General features: G+C 60.5%; 1 protein-coding gene across 1 annotated transcript in view; it reads right to left on the bottom strand.

Moving 5' to 3' along the window:
- HDAC4 (histone deacetylase 4) overlaps positions 1-22,196 on the bottom strand; it is a 278,417-nt gene that overhangs the window by 53,283 nt on the left and 202,938 nt on the right. The window contains 4 exon segments of the mRNA XM_077757417.1: positions 5,882-6,116; positions 6,119-6,199; positions 11,039-11,151; positions 14,338-14,469. Of these exon segments, the coding sequence (XP_077613543.1) occupies positions 5,882-6,116; positions 6,119-6,199; positions 11,039-11,151; positions 14,338-14,469 (561 nt within the window).

The following is a 22,196-nucleotide window of genomic DNA, read 5'->3' as shown; positions in this document are numbered from 1 at the left end:
CGGGTCCCCCCTGCCCAGCTCCACCCTGGAGCCCAGGGCGCCCCCTGCCGGGAGCCGCCGGCCGGCACGGGCTTGGGTGACACAGCACCGTGCAGGGGGTTCCGGGTCACAGGCTCCAGAGTAGCTGGTCCGCCCGGGGCAGGCCAGGGCCCTAGAAGGGCTGGGTTTGGTCTGAGCAGCATCGCGGGCAGTCGGAGCGGCTCGTGCCACGCGGACAACAGCTGGGGAGGTCCTGGTGGCCCGGCATGTTCTGGAAGGCCATGGAGATGGCTCTTCCCCTAAGTGACCCAGAAACCAGGTTGTAAGGGGGGAAAACATATCCTTAGGGACCAAATCCTTTAAAGGTCTCTATAAGCCCTGACCTTATTCAAAAACGGGGCATTAACACCTGTCAAAATCCTGACAGTATGGTCAGAATCTTCCATGAATTTCTGCAAAGGCCCTGCCTACCTCCGTGCCCACCAGCTGCTTCCCCCGCACCCACACCTGGGCTGAGTGTTCAAGAATCTGGATGGATATGTGATCCTGTTTGAATCTGCATTCGAATCTTGTTCTAAAATGCACCCCGCAGGGGGCACACTGTGTGCCAAACCTCTTTCCTTCTGTAAGCGTTCCATCCGCCTGTACTTTCTCTTCTGCAAGTTGTGGGCTGAGGCAGTTGACTGTTTTCCTGGGCTTCTCTGGGCAAAGGTGTCTCACAAACCCTCCTCTGCTACCTGTGTGCTGCCCCAGCAGCCCGAGCCAGATGGGCACTGACCCACAAGGCTCAGGCTACATGAACACGACGCGGGTCAGGGGCGTCTTCCTGGGAGGAAGAGCACCTGCCCGGCCCTCAGCAGCTGCCGCCTCCCTGGAAGCAGGGCCCCAGAACTGCTCGAGTTGCCCCCTGACAGGCGTGCGTGCCTGCCCATCTTCCCCCACGACCCCCGGGGGGCACTGCGGCCTTCGTGTCTCCCTTGTCCCTTCGTGGGTCGGGGATTCCAAAATTACCACCACAATTTCCCATGCAGACAGAAAGAGCACACGCCAAGGAGAAGTTCAACCCTCGCAAAATCGTCCCTCATCATCTTTTCAAGATGTCAGCCAACTACAGTCCCCCTAAACGCCATCGCCTTCCGTCCAGCTGTTTCCTGGGAGAAGTTATGTTAAATCCCATTATCTGGCTGGCTGCTAAGTTAAAGTTAGTAACTCAAAAGCTAGACTTATTCCCTCTCAAGTTTTCCAGAAGAACTATGAAAAAAAAAACCAAACCAACAAAAACCCATCATTCTAAGGTTTCCTGGAATTCACCCACTGCCGACGGAGGTGTCATGAGGATGCAAATTTGGAAGCCAGTCGTATGAAGCTGCATTTATTCAAAAGTGATGCAGTCACCGAGAAGGTCCCGCCTCGGCAAACGCGGAGCTAAGACAGCTGATGCTCCTCAGGCCTCACGGGCACCGGGACCACAGGGCTGCCCGGGTTAGCTGGGCGCCGCCCCAGGTTCCGCAGAGAAGCTTCTCTTGGCTCTGCAGAAGGAGATCGGCTTCCAGGGCTGACAAGGGGGCAGGAACACGTTGCTCAAATGGCCCCGTGTGAATGTGAGCCTTCACGTGGGGTGCATCCTGCCCCGACACAGGCCGCTGTCCCCATGGATGGAAGGTGGGAGGACCCCGTTCTGGCCTGCCCCCACTCTCACTCTCTCAGCCCACCTCACTCACCCCAAAATTCCCTATGGGCCCCCTGGGGCAGAGAACTCCAGTGCTGTCTCACTCGGGGACTGGTCGCATTACAGAAAACAGACTCCTAACCCGAGTGGCAAACCACCAGTGGCCGGGTGGTTTCCAATTCAGAACCTAAAGATGACCCCTCAGGTCATTAACAAGGGCTTTTGATGACAAATCCCTATTTGGTTTTTGGTATATATCGTAAAAGACATCAACGCATAAAAACACGCTACATTGAGATCAAATTCTGTCCTGGGTGACCCAGCTGCCTGCAGAGGCCCGCTGTGCCCAGCTGGGCACTGTGCAGGGACAGAGCCCGACTTGTGTTCTGGGCAGGGAGGACCGGGCTGCTGGGGGCTTCTTTCCCTGAGCACCTGACGCTTCGTTCTTCTGCCCACAGGACTGGCGGAAGTCCCTCGGGGCTCTGGGACACAACACCTGCCTCTGGGGTTGGTCCTGAGAGAAGACTCTGCTAGGGGTGCACACCTTCCTTCCCGTGGGGCCCGGCTGGGAGGGGGCCGTGTGAGTCAGCGGCCTGAAGTCCACGTGGGACCACATAACGGTAATCGCACGATGGTGATGGCACTGGGAATCCCCAGCACGCACTCAGCCATCCAGGGCTGGTGAGTTTGCAGACAAAGGCACCAACTCCATGCGCCCCAGCAGGTGTGGGGGTCGAAGGGGGAGGAAGGTGAAGAGTCAGGCGTTCCTGGCCTCCTGGACCCAGATCTGAGGTGCTGGCCTTGGTGCCGCAGGGCTCTGGTGAAGTAGGTGAATTCACACTGGGGGAGCGTGGCCTGCGTCCTTAGAAACTCATTTGGGACATGCCCGGGTGAAACTCTCTAAGACCCTCCAAGTGACAGTACGCCAGGCAAGGCTGAGGCCTCAGCAGGGGCGTGCAGTCCTGGCTACACGCTGGCACAGCCGGGGCAATCCCACAAGAGCAATCCTGCGCAGCAGGGGCCCGCCTGGACCAGCTGGCTTCACTGGGGCTCTGGGGGCCTGGCCACGGCCGGGGACCGAGGGCCAGGTCCCAGGTGCAGCAGCCCCAGGTGCCTCCTGGGAGACCAGGAACGGAGGGGAGCGTGGCGTCACTGCTGCAGAGGCCAGCAGCTGCCCCCACGCTCAGGAGTGCAGCCACGGGCAGACGCTCAGTCCCCTCAGCCCGTGGAGGCAGCCCCGGGGAGTGGGCCCGGGGCTAGAATGACCCCACATCCACCGGGTGCAACATACGCTCCCTCCACCTGCCCTTCTCCCCTGAGTGCCCACCTCAGGCCTCAGCAGTGATGGCACTTCTGCAGGAAGCCTTCCCTGATGCCCACTCTGCTGACGGCTGAGCGTCCAGCCGACTACGGAGGCCCAGCCCGGGAGACGCAGGGCGGGAAGCCGTGCCGCTCCACAGGGGGCCGCCTGGACAACACGCACGTGGCCTTCCTGCCTCGAGACGATGGTTCCACCTCCCCCGCTGCCTCGGGAGGCCACCCAGAGACCCGGCCTCTGGCAGCGTGTGGGGGCATGGCTCTTCTCAGGAGAGCGCCCGGGGCAGCGGGAAGCCAGGAGGGGCTGCCACACGGAGGCGGGACACCCCACGGCCCCGCTCGGCCGTGGGAATGGCCCTGGCACCTGCACCTCGTCACCCTCTGGACCCGGGGCTTCTGCCTGCACAGCGCTCGCGGGACACAGCTGTGCTGGCTCAGACGACCTGTGTGTCCATCTGCCACTGGCACTCACGGAAAAGCAGGGCCGCTGGCGGGTGAGCCTGGGGGACTGTCCCTGGTCCTGCTCAGACACAGGCCTCCTCAGGAACCCCGAGTCTCCCTCGCTGCAGGCGCACTGACCGCTACGGGGGCCAGGAGAGAGGGGCGACGCCATGGAAGTGCAGGCCATCCTCCGGCAGGGAAGGGGAGGGGAGAGGAGGGGAGCGGGAGGGGAGCGAGAGCAAAGCGAGGCTGAGGCAGAGCACATGGGAGGGGAAGGCCCACATCTGACAGGGGCAGGGACCGGCCTTGGGACAGCCAGCTTGTGAGCAGGGCCTCCTGGGGAACGGGCGGCCCCCTCTGGAGAGTGTGCCGCAGCTCTGTGCGCTGCACAGGAAGGAGAGGGCTCACCCCTGTGCCCGCTGGCAGCCAGGCCGTGAGGGCCGGCACTGCCTGACAGGCTTTCCTGCGGGGACACAAACGTCCCACCCTCACGTGACCCGCCAGCCACCAGCCACACAGGCAGCCACTGTGTCCCATGTGGGACGGAGAAACCAGAAGTGTGCTTTGTTTCTGGGTCTTAACTTTCACTTTAAACGTTAGCGGCCACGTGTGGCCAGTGCTCCTGCTCAGGAGGCACTGCTGTGGGCAGAGGGGGCTTCTCAGGCGCCGGGGGGCAGGGAACCCGGGCAGGAGGCATCTTCTCACGGGTGGAGCGTGATCCCACAGACACCCGAACCAGGGCCAAGTTCACGGGGAGGGGGTGGGGAAGGGGCCACGAGAACTGGGAAGGACCGACTGCGCAGACTGGGGGAGGTGAGGCAGACCGCAACGTTGAATGTTACAAACGATAACACCAAAAGTGACCACCACAACCACACGCCCTACACCTGAAGGTCACATGATGTCCTGCCCTAACACACACCTCATCGAGCCCTTAAAAAAGTCAGCGAGGCAGATCCTTGCATTATCCCTCTTTCACGTTCGGGGATACTGAGGCACGGCACAAGGGAAGACTTCCTGGGTCACTGAGGTGGGATGAAGTGGAGATGAGGGGGCCTGTGCCCTTGGCCACGGCCCTGCCTCCAGCACTCGCAGCGCGTGTCCAGGAGCTGGGGGAGGAGGGGAGGGGGCGCTGCACCCTCGGGGCGGGAAGGGCAGGTGCTCACAGGTGCCCGATGAGGAGGCGTGCCCCAGCCAGTCTCACTGCCACAGGCAAGCCGCCTGCAGCTGCTGTCACAGGAAGGGCCACCAGACCACACACAAAGGGCAGAAGCAGCAATGTGGCCAACCACGAAGAAGTCAAGTTCAGTAAGTTTATCAGAGAAGTGAGGTTTACGCAAGACTGTCATTCAGGTCCTGTGGGAAAAGACTACTTCCCACAGTCAGTGGAGCAGCCGACTCTTGATCCCAGGGCTGTGAGTTCAAGCCCCATGCTGGGCATGGAGCCTACTAAAAAACAAAAAAGGGTACTTTGCAGGAAGCTCAGGGACGTGGCAGGAAGAATGATCTTTAACGGTGGGTGACGAGCAGACAATCAGGGACCCGGGGTCACAAGGAGGATCAGGTGTAGGTTTACTGAAATGACACAGGACAGAAACTGAGGCATCCCGCACTGCTCAGGACCCTGACCCCGGACTCTGGGTGACACACAGACACAGGTGCAACTTCAGAAGGAACCTTCGAGCCCTTGTGCTCATGATTCACCACCTGAAAGGCGGGGACGTGCCAGGCAATGCTTCTGCTCCCCCTCCACTCTGAAGAGGGAGGTGACCCCAAATTCAAGCATCGGGGGAAGCAGACAGACAGACAGACACACAGGAGCAGTGGTGGAAGATGGAGCTCGCCATCCACGGGACACACCCCGAGGGCAGGATGCAGCCCCTCGCGCCCGGACCAGCCCACGGCTCTGCACGGCCGAGTGCTTGAGATAGACAGGCGAGCACAAAACAAGTTCACGTGGCCGGGCCCCGCGTGCCCACAGGTTGGGACTCTGACCCGCTCGGCACCTGTGTTTCCCACCAAAGCGTCAAGGACCGAAAAAAGGCGCGGCTCTGGGATCATTTTAGATGAAAGTCGTGAACACATCAGCACACGTCCAGGGAGCCCAGCGTGAGGCCGGGGACAGGACATAAGGCAGATCCCGCCCCCTCGTCCCTCCCCAAGTAACAGTGCCCTTGCCACGCAACCTCTGGCCACATTTCCTGTTTGTTTCCTAAGTGTGGGCATCTCTCAAGCAGGGCACAGAACGGACATTTCTGCCACCAGTGGGAACTGACCATCTACCAGAGTCCACTGTGTGCTTTTCTCTCACTTCACCTCGACCCGGATGAAAAAGCGCGGGGAGAAGCCACCTTTCCAGATAGCTCCCAGGTTTAAGTGATGCGTGCTTTTATGGTCTACCTCGTGGGAGAGGCTGTGGCCAGGATGCAGGGTGCAGCCCCCCCAACCCCACTGGGCCCCGAGGACTGGGCTCACCTGCCACGAGGGGTGTCTGCGCGGGCGGCTGCTCCAGTAAGACCATGTGCTGCAGCAGCGGGTTGTGAGCCGCTCCGCCGTCCCGCTCCAGGGGCGCCGAGCTCAGGTAGGGGGGGAGGTGCGTGCCGGGGAAGAGGGAGATCCGCTGCTGGAGGGTGGGGAGAGCGAGTCTCTCGGCTTCCTGCGGGCCTGCCGTCCCCTGGAGAGGCACAGCCGTGACGCCCAGGGCGAGGGCCCNTTGGGAAGGGATGGTGACGTGTAGAGGGGGAGCGGGGCCACGGAGCCTTCTCGAGTCACGAGCCTGTGGGCCAGGCTGGTCTGCAGACAGAGCACACGACGGCCGTCACACGGTATGCCAGTGACAAGCGTGGGCAACACACACCACGAGAAACGGCAGGGGGGCAGCGCCTCAGGGCGGCCTCACTGAGCCCGGAGATGCGACCGCACGGAAACAGAGCAGCGGTTACAGCACAGAGGCGGCATCAACTTTTACAGAGGTCACAAGCCTTGATTCGTGGATTCACGACCCACCAGGCTCTGGTTTTTATCCACATTGCTTAATCATCATAGAACATCTCAGGTAATGTACCGAAAACACGTTGTTGGTTGGGAATGTCACTTTAAATACAACATCGGAGGCAGAAACCAAAGAAAATACTGATTACAAAAAAATCCCCTTTGGGTGTCTGAGGGCCTCAGCCTGCTGCGCACCCAACTATTTGATTTTGGCTCAGGTCAGGATGGCAGCACGGTTGTGACATCAAGCCCCGCTTCGTGCTCCGCACTGAGCCTGTTTAAGATTCTCTCTCTCCCCCTCTCTCCACCCCTCCTCCCTAAAAAAATCCCCTCAGGGAAAAGGCAAATAATGGTCACAGCAATATGGGCAACATGTAGGACACAGAAAGGTGAATACGTAAAGAGATCACAAAGCAAATAATAATTAGCAAAGAGAAAAGTGCTCGTCAAAGGCAAATGACAAAGAGCTAACATTAAGGCAGAACAAACTCCTGAAGAAACTACTCAAAATCATCAGTAATCTAAAAACATATTTAAATACCTATCAAGTTGGCAAAGGTTTTTAAAACCGAGAATACTCTCTTGGCCCTGCTGGCAGGTTATCAACTGGCGCACTCTTTCTGCAGGAAAACTTGGCAATCTGTGTCAAAAGCCTTAGAAACGTATCTAACGTTTGATCCTAAAACTCCACTCTTCGGACGGCTCTTAGGAAACGATGCCGGGTGCAACCAGACGGTCCCAGGAATGTCGTGGCCGCGGCACCCACAGCGGGGAAGGGCAGCGTGTCCAACAGTGAGTCCTGGGTGCAGTAAGTGAAGGCACACTTAGGCGCCAGGCCCCTGGGAGGCAGGAAAAACCTTCTGGATTGGTTGGGATCGCACTGATGATGTGCTGTGAGGCTGGAAAAACAAGTCACAGAATCGTCTGCTCTTCAGAGGCAGATGGTGAGGGCTGGAAAGACAGACAGGGCAGCGGGAGCATTCTCTGAGGATCTGAATTACTGTGCCATTTCACACCTTTTTGCTTCTAAAAAGAACATTCTTTCCTACGAAGGACACTGTTTTGTTTGCCACGACATCCCCCGTGGAGTAGGTGCTCGGCCAGCATGCCGCACCACGGAGCAGGCAGACAAGGAACGGAGGACGTCGCCACCAGGCTGGCGAGCGGGGTTTGGCAGACGGACTCAGCGTAACGGAAAAATCACAGGAGGGACGGATGTGCGACCAGGGTCCTCTCGGTCCCTCCTGCGGTGGGGCACGTAACTGACGGCGGGGAACCCCGGCGGCCGGAGAATGTCGCATCCAAGGGGAAAGCGATCGTCAGGTGGCCGGACACAGGGCTGCACTGTGTGCGTCCCGGCGAGGAAACAGCCTGCTCATCCTGGCTGGGGAGCAGAGCGCCCCAGGCTCGCCTCGAAGACGCGGGCATGGTCCCAGACACCACGGCGAGGCCAGTCCGGTAAGCTCACCGGTCCCCCGGTGCAGGTGAAAGTTGTGTTCACGCGACAGACACTGCAGCGTGTCAGGTGTGCAACAGCAGTGTGTCTCCAGAAATGTACAGACTTTAATTAAAACATATTTTACTGCGAAACAATGCTAACCATCAACTGAGCGCTCAGTGAGTCCTTCTGCTGGAGGTGGGTCCTGCCTCAAAGCTTAAGGCCGATGGCTGGTCAAGGTGATGGTTGTGACAGTTTCCTAAATTATTCAACAACGAGGTTGCTTTGCTGCATCAAGTGACTCTTCCTTTCACGGATGATTTGTCTGGAGCGAGCAATGCTGTTTGCTGCCATTCTACCCACAGTGGGGGTTCCTGTAGGACTGGTGCGTCCTCTCAACCAGCCGCTGCTTCATCAACCCAGTGTACGCACCTTCCAAATCCTTTGTGGTCACGTCAGCAGTCTTCACGGCATCGTCACCAGCAGTAGATTCCATCTCGGGAAACCACTTTCTTATCTCGGCCCTAAGAAGCAACCCCTCATCCGTTCCAGATGTCCCCCAAGATCGCAGCCAGGCGTTCGGTCCCGTCTTCGCGCTCCGCTTGTCATTCTGGGTCTCCTGTGTTCCCACCCCGTCTGCAGTGACCTCCCCCACGGAGGGCTGGCGTCTTCAGTTTGTAAGGACGACATCTCTGAAGCATGAAAAAGAGACGTGTGCCCGTACCACCTCACAGCGAGCATGCAAATATCTGTACCGTGCAGGATTCCTGATCGCTGTTTAACATGCTCATGCTTCAGCGCCCTCTGGAAACACACACTTTATAGTCTGTTCGGACGCCATAAGCACAAAACAGGAAGTAAGTGTTCTCCGTGCGGGAGCGCCTGGCGGATCCAGTCCTGGAGAACCGTGGGCCGGGGGCAGCTTGCTCCCCGTGACGCTGCAGTCACGAGCCAACGACCACCGTGGAAAGCACACTCCCCAGACAGAAAAATTGTTGGTCACCAGTAAAAGGAACACCGATAAGCCGTGCCGAGGAGGACGTGATGGAGACCGCCAGGAAAGCACGTTCCGCGGGATGGTAATTACCCAGGGATGGAATGAGCAAACATCCTAATGTCTGCAAAGTTGTAATTTCCTCTATAATCACTCTTTTTTTTTTTTTTTTTACCTAATTTATTTTTAGAAATTACGCAGCCTTCTTAGAGCTGCTCGGGGGCTGACTGCCGCGGGTGCGGCGCTGGCGGTCTCCATCCATCAGGCAACAGGCTCATCAGCTCCCACGCACTCCGCGCAGAATCGGGGCCCAGCCGCACGCCCCGCATCGCGCTGGGCCTCCTGGGCTGGAGGGAGCTGCCGTCTCCAGGCACGGGGAGCCTGCTTCCTGTGTACAGGGTGCAGAGCTTGTCGGGTCCCCAGGGCCTGGCAGGACAGTGGTGAAAGCAGGCGCAGAAAGCGCCCCTGCGTCCCCTCCCTCAAGGGCCCACATCGCCTGACGCCCGAGGAGGAGCAGCCAGCTCGGGGTGTCACAAGGCCTGCGAACTCTCAGATGTCAAGTTCCTACGCCTGAACCCAGAGGTGCCCGAGGTGGGGCCTGTGCAGCCTGCCCACCACAGGGCAGTAACCAGGATGGCCCTGTGCACACTTCTGGTCACGTCGGCTCTTTCCTACCTACTGGTCGGCAGCAACTTAACAGACACGAACACGTGACTTGTAGAAACGACCATGTAATTTAAACCGGACCACGCAGAGCCACCCCCACGAGGCAGCACAGAATGAACAGGGTTTGTGCCACCCAAACTCGGCAGCAGCAGGCGGTCAGAACTGACCACCCCCCCGCGGCAGGGGACTGTCCTGGCACAGAGCGGGTCTCAGGCCGAGTCCTGGGGCAAAGACAGAAGACCTCAGCAAGGACCTCGGACTCGCAGCGCAGGGGTGAGAAGCTGTGATGATCTGAGGGTACGTNGGGAGATGGGCCAGCGCCCATCTGCCGCGTGCTTGTGCGCACGAGTGTCGTCAACAGATGACGAGCTCAGCCTTGGCGCCTGTGCACCCCAAGTGAGGTCCGTCAACCTTGCGCAGGGGGAGGACTGGCTCCTAAACATTTAGGCGGAAAGTGAAGGGACTACCCTTACAGCTCCTGTAAGTTAGCAGGGCTCCAGCAGAACTCAGAAAGACCCCCGTGCAGCGGGGCCGTCCCCGGCACGAGGCACACAGCCCTTCGGGCTCCTCTGTTCACCGAAAACTCCGTGCCAAGCGGCCCCGGCACAGGCACCCCCAGCCCGTGGCCTCGCTCAGCAAGCCTGAAATTCCCGTTCTTCCTGGGAACCGGCTGGAGCCTGCCGCTCCTGGCCTCTGTCCCCAGGGCCCGGTGCAGGGCTGGCCCGCGGTGGGAGCTCCAGGGACGCTTGTGCACTAAACAGATGGGACAAGGTGAACAAGGTACAAAAAGGGTGCATGGAAGGAAGGTCCTGGAAACTACTGCCCGGAAAGTCATCCAGGTCTGGTCAAGGGCAAAACCGGCAGCCAGCCCCGAGCCCCTCACCTCCCCTGGAGCACCCTCCCTCGCCAAGTGATTCCGGAACCCTCTCTGTGCCCGTGCCCCTCTCCACTGCGGCGCGGCTGGGGGAGGGGGACTGGCTGTGTGTCTGAGGCTGGTGGTTCAGACGCCTCTGAAACGCCGGCTCCGCTGTCATCAACCATCCGCCCGTGTCACTCCGCTACCCCCCCTCTCCCTGCCATGACACACAGATGTGTGTTTGTTGGCTGATATTTTAATCTGTGTGTTTCTAAACCACGACAGATACTTTGGCCTCCTTCCAACGACGGTTCCTATGCGTTCCCCTCCCGGCCGCCGTGCAGAGCCCGGGGACACACAGCAGCGAGGCCCGCGGGACCCGCCGGCTCAGGCGTGCACTCCGAAACGACCAAATAAAACCTGCTCTGCGCGAGGCGGGGAGGAAAGGCTGGGTTTGCAGCTGCTCTCACGTCTGGACCGCTGGGCTCACACTGACAGGAGAAGCAGCGGTCAGTGGCAGGAAGGCGGGATGAAGTCCCAACGGTGCCCCGTCCAGGGTGCCTCCTGACCTCAATGGTTCAGGCTGAGGGGTACCTGCAAACCTCAGTCGCCTCAAGGAAACCAGCTGTCTGAATGCACTGTGGGGCCGGTGCAGGGAACAGAAAGGAACGGAAATCCCGCACTGACCTCGGCGGGGATGCTGGCGACGGCGGGCGCGATCCCGTTCTCGGTGCTGACGTTCCCGGAGCTATTGTTGGGCGAGCTGGGCGCGGAGCCCGGGGCGCTGCTGCAGGCCGAGTCTGTGGGGCGGAGAGACACTGGTGAGCCGCGCTGCGCGCAGAGGCTCTGGGCAAGGCCGCGGCACGTGCTCACTGGGCCTGGCGCCCAGGGCCTCCTGGGGGCTCTTGCCTTCCGCCTGCTGACTGACTGGCTGGCACGTGTCACATCATGAAACAACATGACCGCGGTCCCCAAACGGGGACTGTGAGGCTAAGTCCCTATTTTCAGTTCTGCTACTGACTTCCTTGCAAACCCTGCAAACGTACGGCTCTGCGGAGGCCCCACCTGAGCCTTTCAAGCTGTGCACGTTACCCATTTTATTCCTCTTGAATTTGGAGACGATCCTAAACACCAAAAAGATAAGCCCTTGAACGCTCAGCAGTAACCTAACCGCAGAGGACCAGGAACCACGGAAGCCAAGGGACTCTGAACAGGGAGAGGGCAGAGTTCCTGTGCTCACGGACAGGCCTCAGGCCACGGGCTCCTCCGGAAGGAAAGCCTCTCATTTTTCCTGTGTGACATCAGACGCCCGGGGAAAGTGCTGCCCCGGGCTCCCGTGACTGACCAGTGTTTACCTGAAATCACACGCTGGTTTATCCTCCGAGTAGCTTTAAAGGTAGACGCGGAGCTGCCCTGCTGATCGGGACTGGGCTCCACGGCGACCTCCCCACGACCGGTCCCCCTCCTCACTGCCACGGGAGCCGCGGGGACACCGGTGTCTGTGGGAGGGTCTGTGGCTCTATGTCCTGGTGTTACGGGCATCTTAACGACGGCGTCACCATGGACTGTGACCCCTGTGGTCCCTGGTCTCTTGATGGAGCAGCTGTCAGCCCAGCAACACCCGCTCGGGCTTGCGGCGGCAGCCCGGCCACGGGCCGTCCCAGACAGTGACAACCTGTGGTCATGGCCCCTCGTACTTCAGGGACTGGGAACCACAGAGAAGGGCCCGGGGGAGGAACCGCTACAGCTTCTGCACAAGACAGAGCCGCCTCCTCGCCGCTGGCAGCCGCCTGGCCCTCGGGTGCGGTCCCCGGGGCCCTGCTGTGGACGCCTTCCTGCTGCTCCTGTCCCAGGCCACGCGCTGGGTTCCACCGACTTCCTGCCAACGTGTGTCCCCGCAGGGTCACCAGACACACCCCCCCGTGAGAGTGTGTGAGAAGCTGGGGCAATAAAAATACACGTCCAGCTCTTCACCCGTTTCCAACCCAACGACGCCGACTATTTTTCACTCCGGCTCCAGGAGAGTGGGGTAGGACATGGACACGAGTGTGTAACCGTGGTACTCGCAACAACACGGGGGGGCACTGTGTGGCACGGGCTCGGCGGCGGGATGGGCAGGCAGAAGAAAGGCTGGAAGGAGACACGCCCCACGGTGAGCAGCAGCGACTCCCGCTCACCCGCCACCTCTGCTCCTGCCGCACACGCGCAGCTTTAACCAACCACCGGGGAGGTGAGGCCCAGCCCTGCGCCCACGGGTCCCCTAGGCCCCCTGCCCACCGTCCGTACACGTCGGTGGGCCCGCTTCTGCACCACCACGCTCCCCTGCAGCAGAGCCCGCACCACCTTCCTCTAACTCCTCATTCTCCTGACTTCCGTAGCGTCGGCTCCACCCTGCCTGCCTGTGAGGCCCGGAAGCCGGTCTCCTCTCCTCTCTCTGCCAGCTGCACTTCTCCGCCAAGCACGCCTGGCCTTGCCTGCCCCTGGGCTCCTCCGCGTGTGCTCTGGACGTAGCACAACCCGGTCCCCGTCAGCTGGGGCGGGCACCGTCTGGTCTCTCAAACTAGACGCTGAGCTCTGCAGAGGCGAGGACCTGTGACCCTGCTTTGACATGCAGCCTGGTGCCGCTCACAATGGCCTGAAAGCACCACGGGCTGACCACGTGAACGTGAGCACCGAAGCGCAGGAAGCAGCCTGCCCACGACTCCGCCTCACCGGGAGCGGGGCCAGATACACGGCATGGGTACCACGGGCCCCACGCCGGGCCCCCCTCAGAGGAAGCAGAGCTGCACCTCTGTTTAGATGGGTCCTAACTCACGACTTCGAATGGGATCCCCCCGCCGGCGAGCCTCTGGGACTCAGTGACAACACTCATGTGACGAGGCCTGTGTGTGCTGGACGCACCCGGCACAGAGCCCCAGGCCCACACGGGACGAGCGTACTCTTTCCCACACAAACACTCAGAGGCAGGCGCTTACGTTAGGGGTTTCTGCCTGGCTCATGGGTCCCGGAGCGCAGCAGGTCAGGGCAGGAGAGGACCACAAAGCTCTCCCCTGCACTCAGAAGCGCTGGAGCCTGGATCCGTGTGTGTGGCGCTGGCCACTAACATGGGGCCCACCCAGGGACCCCCCTCCGGACACCGCTACCCGGAGCTTGGGTTCTCCGATGAGGCACCTTGCTTTCTACAAACACGGCTCCTCCCTGCCTCGTTCCCAAGCCACCTGAGAGCAGTTCCTTTCTCCGGGTGATTTCAGGAAGGTGGCTGCGCGCCCACAGGAAGGAGGACACACGCTCTGGGCTGGGGGCTGCCCCCCAAACAGAGGCTGTGCTCTTCGGACAGGTGCACCTCCAGGCAGTGCATCCTCAGGGTGGGACACACCCCAGTGAATCGGGATGCACTCTGGGGAGCAGAGGGGGCCTCCTGGAAGTGGGGTGCACCCTTGCAGTGGGGGCATCTCAGGAAGTGCGGAGCATCCTGAGGAAGGAGGGCGCCCCTCAGGCCTGGGCTCCGCCGAGGGCGTACTTCTGCATGTCCACCACTAGGTGGGGGGCGAGAGCAACGCTCGCCAGGAAAGTGGAAACCGGGGCTTCAGTCCTCTCCCCCTCCCAGCTGCGGGACTCCTGCCAGGAAGATTTCAATGTTGCCTGTGGCCCAGACAGTGTCACGGGCGGTGAGCAGGTCAGAACCACGTGATTCACCACTAACAGGGCAGGATCGGGGAACCTCACCTTAAAATTCCTGAAAACACCCGGTGCAACGTCAGACGGGCCTGGGCCCGTGGATGCCACTTTCGGTGGCTGAGGCCGGCAGCAGACAGGTGGTGCAGGGCGTACTTAGACCCCCGCCAGGGCACTGGCTGTGGCTCTCGGACGCCCCGGGAACAAGAGTGTGTGCAGAGATGCAGGGTCTCAGAGGGGGCCCGGGAACGGCTTGCAGCGGCAGAGCCTCGCGAAGGCGCTAGCCGGGCTTCCACAACTCCCGGACGTACCTGTGACATCCAACGGACGCTTCTTTAGGGCTGTGACCACCGGCCCATCTTTTCTGCGTAACAAGGGGCTGCTCCGCCTTTCGGCCACCTTCTGCTTTAGCCTGGACCGCAATTTCAGATTGGGTTCGGAGGCTGCACAGAAAGGAGATGTCATTATAGTCAGACACTCACAACGGGGGTCAAGTTGATCTCACTGGCAGTTAAAAACTTATGTGAGTCAGGTACACATTCACGTAACGCTGCCATGTTGTCACAGAGCAGAGTGAAGGCAGGGTTCCTGAGGCCCGTGCAGCGTCTTTTCTGTCCCATGCTGAAGTCCCACGTGACGCAAGAAGGCTACATGATGCCTTGGCTACGTTCCTCCGGACAGGGTTATGTATCTGTGCTTGTCATTTTGGGGCACTGACCCCCGAATGCTAATACGGCTTCTATGTTCTACACTTCCTTGTTCACCTGCCTATCAGAAATTCCCCCCACATCTAACCACCTGGAGACAAGCTGTTTGCTGAGGGTCCCAGCTACCTCTGCAAGGGACTGCCGCGGAGTGTGAAGTGCAACCTCTGGGTAGGTGAGCGACCCTGTCTCCCTCAGAGTCTGCCAGAACACGGACACAGGTGTTTTAGCTTGGTTTCGGTCACTAACAGCTCTATGCTTAGCAAGCCTGCAAATCTGAGCCCACATTGGTCCCCAAGCCCCTCCACCTGGGGCCCAGACCAGCCTGAGACCAGACAAGCTGCACCTCGGGGGAAGTGAGGGGCACCCTAGTGTGAGCTGCTGGGCAGAGGGTGGCCTCGCCATACCCAGAGGTGCCCCATCCGGATGCCTGTGCAGGAAACTCCCCAAGGCCACCAGTGTCCAGGGCCGGGACAGGGGAGGACTGTCACTGGGAGACTTGGGGTTCTGGGGTTTTACTTGACTACCTTCAAGTTCCTACTGCTTGTGTGTTTGCATATTAGCCCGTTTTTACCTTTTTGTTTGTTTGTTTTTAATCAGCACCCCTGCTGTTTTTAATCTTTCTGGAACAGGAAGTTCACTGCTCTCCAGGGTGTCGAGCAATGTAATCGAATTTCCCCCCGGAATCAGAACTAAGGTGGTTCTGGCTTTAGGAAGCAGGCCATGCATGCACCTCAGGGGCACCGTGACTCCGGCCCTCGGGGGGCAGGGAGGGTGGGGCAGTGGATTTGGGGACCCCACTCCCCCTGAAAGAGGCCGGGTCTGTGGGCCCTGGATGGGGGAGGGCGCAGCCTTCGAGGGTGTGGAGGTAGGGACGGGCCCTTCCAGGTGCAGCACTGGGCTTAGAGCGAGCGTCCGCTCACTTGCAGGCCTTCCATGGCGAGGAAAAGCGTGAGGGGCCGGAAGATCCACTTCCGTTCCTCCCATACTTGCTCTGAGGCCGCTGCAGAGTTATGTGCTTCTCGCTCCCGCCGAGTCGGCACCGCTCGGGGACACGCGGAGGACGCCCCGCCCCCGTCCGGTTACCAGGGGAGACGCCGCTCTTCTCAGGCCACCCAGGTCTTTGCTGTAAGGACACCGTCAGTCCTTTCAACAACCTCCCATCGGAGGAGGGACAGCAGGACGGCGCGGCCCCCGGGAAGGAGCTCCTTGGGACGCGGGCCACAGACCGGCTCCCCAGGGCCCGCAGGTCACCACGTTCACAACACCTGCTCGAGTGACGGCACCGGCCAGGGCACCAGGATGATGGGCAGCCACGTGCTGGCCGAGGACCCCAGGTTCCCTGTGACCTGTGGCCTGCGCCGGGCGGGCCCACCACACAAGGCTGCGGTCGCTTGTCCCCAGGCCTGTGTCCCACCCTGTCCGGACCACGGGGTAGCGGTGTTCTCCTCACAGTGGCACCTGAAAGGATTCTGCTCATCTCTTTGCTGCCCCCCGCCCGCCCCACTTGTGAACATGAAAGCCTGGTCGCTCTAAAGGACTTGCCCTGCCTTGGGGGGTTTCAGGAGAGCTCAGCTCAGCGTGCTCCCTGTNTGTTCTCCTCACAGTGGCACCTGAAAGGATTCTGCTCATCTCTTTGCTGCCCCCCGCCCGCCCCACGTGTGAACATGAAAGCCTGGCCGCTCTAAAGGACTTGCCCTGCCTTGGGGGTTTCAGGAGAGCTCAGCTCAGCGTGCTCCCTGCTCCCCCACAGGCCCCACCTTACGTGCAGTGCCCAGTGCAGAGCGGAAATGAGGGACACTGTGTTCAAAATGTCAAGCGTCTCATTTAAGATGAAAGCAGACATACACTGAGCGGGGTGGGCCTTGCCTGCAGCCCAGCACAAGGCACCAGAAGGTGCTGGGCCCCTCCTCATCCCCCTGGGGCTCCCAGGGACCACCTCCCCATGGAGCCCCCAGATGCAGGACCAGGGGCTGAGCAGGCCAGGGGACCAGGCGGGAAGGGAGGCAGTCCCTTCACTGTGTAGGCTCTGGGCCGGCTTCCCCCCTGTGCCACCCCCAACGCCTGCCCCAGGACCTTGGCTGAGCTGTGAAGGGCTCTGACGTGCAGCAAAGGCCCCACAGCCCGTCCTCTGCTCTGGAGAAGGCACGTTCTCCGGCAGCCGCAGGTGCAGGCTTTGAGCAAGCCCAGATGAGTTGTGTAGACCCCACAGAGCCCAGATGAGTTGTGCAGACCCCGCAGAGAAGATATGGTGACCCACAGTCCAGCTAACCCTAAGTGTAGTTCTTGAAACTTGGAGAAAACATGTAACTCAGGCAGCTGTGCCCGGCAGGCTGCCTACGAGATAGCAGATCTTGGAAACTGTACCTGCCACGTGCGGGGCCACGCGACCCCCACAGGCACCTCCAGGCGGTCTCTGGGGTTCTCAGAACACAGGCCAGCTCCCAACGTGAGCAGGTGGAGGGAGGACACGCCTGGATTTGTCCTTCAAATAGAGCAGCAGGTGGACTGAGAGCCAGGGCCTGAGACAGAGGCGTCCGGGAGAAGTGGCTCACAGTCGCGTGGCACTAAGGGACAGAAGACGCGGCCTGTATCCGTGAACACGGCGCCTGCGCCTCTGGGGGACGTGGGCAGCCGGGGGCTTCCTCCTTAAAGGCAACCAGGTAAATGATGGAAGAGCAGAGCAAGCTAACCTGTTCTTACCCATCCCTTACAGAGCCCACAGCGCCTGAGTCCTGAGGGAGGCTGCCCATCGGCGGCCGGCGCTGCTGTGACTCCCACTCCTTGCTCAGACAGCTTGGGAAGGGCAGCGGCCCCAGCCCCGAGCAGGAGCTCAAGAGCCATTTGTCACGTGCAATCGGCCGCAGTGTGTGGGCATCATCCCCTCCTGCCCCCGCTGCCGACCTGCACGGGGGGTTTCTGCAAACCGGCTCAGAACAAGACACAGACCATGTGCAGCCCAAACCGCAGAGGGGAGCGTCACGTACGAAACACGCCCATTCAGGGTCCTGGTAACTTCTGCCTACTCCTCACACTGACAGAGGACCAAGTGCTGGGAATGTCACTCGGTTCACCAGCACACAAGGAAAATTCACTGGCTTGCTGGGCTGGCTTGCTGGCCGCCGAGATCACAGGTGATGCACCCGGCTCTGCACCGGCTACCAAAGGCTCTGGAGGGTCTCTGTCAGGTTGGGGGGACATGCTGGGCCACAGGCTCCAGAACGCCTGGTGCCCAGAGGCCGGCACGACCGTGTCGGAACGGACCTGAATCCACCTGCCTTGCATTTGGGGTACAAGCCTTGCTATTCCAGAGCCTGGGCCCCCTCCCTGGCCTGGCCCCTGCACTGAGCTCAGCGCCCAGCACCCCGGGTACATGGGCAAAGGCTCAGAGTCACCGCCCTGCAGAAATAGGGGGCGAAGTGGACGCCGCCCTGCTGGTTAAGCACAGGAAATGGAGTCGCGGTGCCACTGGGCAAGGCAGTTAGCCTCAGACTCCACCCCCAGAGGTCACTGCCAGCCTAAGGAGACGCTAGAGAACAGGAAGGCTCTCCACACCAGGCCCGCATCCCCCGGTGTCGGGGCAGCTCAGGAAGCGTGATGGGAACATGAAGTGACTCGGTGAGGTCCCTCAGGACACTCCTGTGACAGCAGCACAGGCCATCTGACCTCGGGCACTGCTTGGGTGGGCGGGGGAGGGGAGCTGGTGCTGGGCCCGCGGCCGTGTGGGCGTGACCCAGGGGGACCATGCGCTCCTGCCCAGGGAGGTCCCACCAGGCCCCACCTTCCTCCCTCTGCTCTGGAGAGAAGCGCACCCTGCTACTACCCAGCCATGGGAGGTCCCAGCCCGCGGGCCATGGGTGCTGACCCCTCCCTGCTGAGCGGAGGCGCTTCCCACCCGCAGGGAGACTGCTGTTTCCCACAGCACAGAAAGCAGCTGCTGCTTCTCATATGGCTGCAAACCTGGGAGGTGCTGAGCTACATGAACCTTCTAGAAGGAAGGAGTCACTGGCTACAGAAGCAAACACAAGCTGGAAGGCGAGTGTCTCCGGCCCATGGCCCAGGCTGGCTTGGGGACCATTGGGAGCTAGGAGCCCGGCCTTCCGCCCGGTCACATGGGGCTGCGGCCAGGCCTGTGGGCAGCACGGCCGCTTGACGGGGCTGATGTGGGCGGCCCCTCCCCGGGCGCCAGCCTGGTGTGCAGTACATGGCACTCAGCAATGAGGTCACGTCACGACAGGATGGGAGGGGACAGCGGATAATGGTGAAAGGCTTGGTTTCCGGGTCTTGCTTCATCATTCAGAAGTCACAGGAGAGAGCAGTTTAAGAGGCATTATAAAGAAATTGACAGCAGCTCATACCTTTAAAAATACAAACTGGGGGCACCCGGGTGGCTCAGTCAGTTAAGCATCCGACTTCGGCTCAGGTCATGATCTCACAGTCCATGAGTTCAAGCCCCATGTCAGGCTCTGTGCTGACAGCTCAGAGCCTGGAGCCTGCTTTGGATACTGTGACTCCCTCTCTCTACCCCTCCCCTGCTCACACTCTGTCTCTCTCTCTCTAAAATAAATAAATGTTAAAAAAAAATTACAAAGTGGAAGAAGCTATTGGAGAAAGCTACAATCTCCAAGTATCAATATAGCAAAACAGGTTTGTTTTCAGAAGCGGAGAAGCATCCTTTGCTCAGCGTGAACATAGAACTGGGTGCTCTGATCCAAAGCAGCCCCGGCTGAGCTGCTCGATGCCCCACCAGCCTCGGGGAGGATGCGCCAACGAGCCCCAGATCAGGGCGGGGAACATCCCGCAGATGGGCTCTGGGGCAGGGAGGGGAACGATTCCGGTGCATCTTTAGCTGCCGGACTTGGAGGGTGGCCCCCTCCTCGCCTGCTCTGTGCCCCTGCACCAGAGAGGACCTGGACTGCCTGGTGGGAGGCAGGAACACAGGGAAGCGGGGTGGCCCCAGCTGGTGAAGAGCACCCGGGAGCCTAGAACCAGAAGCCCCGTGGGGCAAGGTGCGTCTTTCCTGCCAGACTGCCTGCCTGCAGTAGATGGCGGCCATTTCCATGTGCCCTCCCTCCAGGGAGTCTGGAAGTGCTACCTGCTCCAGGCCAAACTGGGGGCGCTGAGGGGAGGCTCTGGGGTGGGGACAGTCTGGTGGGAACAGGCTGTGGGGCAGGGGAAGGATCCAGGGCACCCGACAGCTTGGGAGGAGAGTGGAGCGCGCACGGCCGGGCCTCCTCATAGCCGCCCTTACCCAGATCGCCAGGCAGTAAGTGGGGAAGCCGGATCCGAACTCAGCCCACGGCCCCCAAAACAGGGCGAAGTCGCCCCCTGAATGCGCAGGGGCATGGGTGAGTCGGTGCACTTAAAGTCTCATTTTTGTAGTTTTCCCTCCTAGCGACCCTTACAAAAATGCAGAAATATAATTTAGAAACAGTGACATCAAGCATTTGGAAGATACTTTCAGAATGACACAGGACAGCTAACTACACTCTATCCCCTTAAGCGGCTTAAGCGTTTCTACTGAAATCTTTATATTATTATTAACGTGCTAGTGATGCCTTTTTAAAATCTGGATCCCGCAACCACATCTTAATTAAGTGCTTCTGGAGGCTGTGTGCTCAGTGGCACCTCCCCAAGTGTGACAGGACGGTCTTCCTTTGTCAGCCGGGCGGGGCCTGGGGGGAAGAGGTGGCTGTGTCTTCGGGCAGGGCCAGGCCCCAGGCGAGAGGCGGGTAGCCCTGCTTGGTGGCCAGGGGCTCGGCTTTCTGCTTCTACCATCGGGACCTTGGGGGCCATGCCCGCCACACCCAGGGCAGGAGGAAGCTCAGTGTACCCACAGCGGGGAGGACACAGGGGTGCAGAGCCCCGTGTCACTGATGAGAAACTAAGGCCAAGGGAGCCTAAGGAACCCACCCTAGGGCACACAGAGCTTCAGTACCAGTGGAAAGACCGAACCGAAGCTGCTGGACGGCGGCGCCCACGACCTGCGCATGCGCTACGGGACAGGGGCGGCCCCTGTGGCTGGCTCTTCCAGGGCGGTCGGGGCCTCTCCCCCGGCCTGCTGCCCGCTGCTCCCCGTGACCGCCTGCCCTGCTGGTTTGAGTGTGGTAAGGAACAGCACCAGGCTCCAGACAGGGGCCTGGGGCCCCTGGGAGAACTGGCCCCAGCCCGACGGGGCTCTCCCGGCGAGTACGGGGATTCTCGTTAGGCGAACCCACGACTGCTCTCGGTGGACGAGTGAGAGCTATGCACCCAAACTGAGAAGAGGACCCCAGGAGCACCTTCCCTGTCACCGAGAAAGGAAGCCCTGCCCGTGCCTGCAGGGTCCTCGGCTCGGCTCTGCCGACGCCTCCCACGTGCTCCTCAGGGACTCTGGGCTCCAGCCCCAGGCCCATGGCCGTCCGGTGTGGCCCCTCCGTCTCCCGCACCTGGATTGCCGGTCAGGCACTACTGAGGGGGCCTCCCTGCAATTCCTGGCTCTGGACTCAGGGTCTGCTCCCTGCACGGCACATCGACTCCGCGGGGGCATAGCTCTGACTACCGAGGCCCCACGTCTTCCGTCTTGAGGATGGAGTGGGGGGTGGGGGAGCCCTCCAGCCCTGTCACCCGGGTAAAGATGCTGGTGTCATTGCCTTAAATCACAAAATCAACCAAACTCCTCTGGATAAAAGAAGACTTGTGTTTACAAGGAAAAGTTGTGCCACGAGGGCCTCATTTCCACAAGGAGGGCGCCCGGGAATTTCCCACAATGCCCTGCACCTGCAGGCTTTGCCTGCTGCGTCGGTGACCAGGGGAGCCTGAGCTGCACAGCTGGCCACAGCCTGCCCTCGCCTCTCGGGGCAAAGCCCCTGGGAGGCAGCACTCTGGCCTCTGCCCTTCCGGCCGCCCTCCTGCCCTGGCCGCGGCCACTCTGATCTTTCTGAGAAGCCACTGCCCACTCAAACCATCTCTGCTGGACAAAGTCCAAGAGCGCCCGCCTGCGTCTGAATACCCTTCTTCTTCTGGTGACAGCGCTGCGCGCACCCTGAGGCATCCTGCTGACAGGGCCTCACAGGGCACAATGAGCTCCTTTCTTGAACACATTTCCTCCCACCCTGGGACCCCTGGCCACCCCCACTGCCTGGGCCCGGCCCAGGGCCGGCGCTGAGGGCCGAACGCTGACTGGCTTGCTCCGGCAGGACCCCAGCTTCGTCAGCGGGCGCAGCCGTGTCCCCGTGCCCACCAGGGGATGCTCTGAGCTGTGACAAGTCCAGCATGCCATGGAGAGAAGGGTAGGCTGGGCTGTTGTTTGCAAAGGAGTTGAGGATTAAAAGGCAGGTGTACTTACTGAGGCTCGCTGAATTTGGTATGAATCACAAAGAAACGCTTAAGGATTATCATTTTAAAATGATGTTCTCATGATAATTTAAAAAAAGGAAATACTTGAAAATAAGTTGGGATTCCTTCTGGGCAAGTATCCCAGCCTG

The sequence above is a fragment of the Crocuta crocuta genome, unplaced genomic scaffold, assembly GCF_008692635.1.
Source record: "Crocuta crocuta isolate KB4526 unplaced genomic scaffold, BGI_CrCroc_1.0 scaffold290, whole genome shotgun sequence".
Lineage (NCBI taxonomy): Eukaryota > Metazoa > Chordata > Mammalia > Carnivora > Hyaenidae > Crocuta > Crocuta crocuta.
Note: the sequence above shows the minus strand (reverse complement) of the source record. Positions and strands in the feature narration are given on the sequence as shown.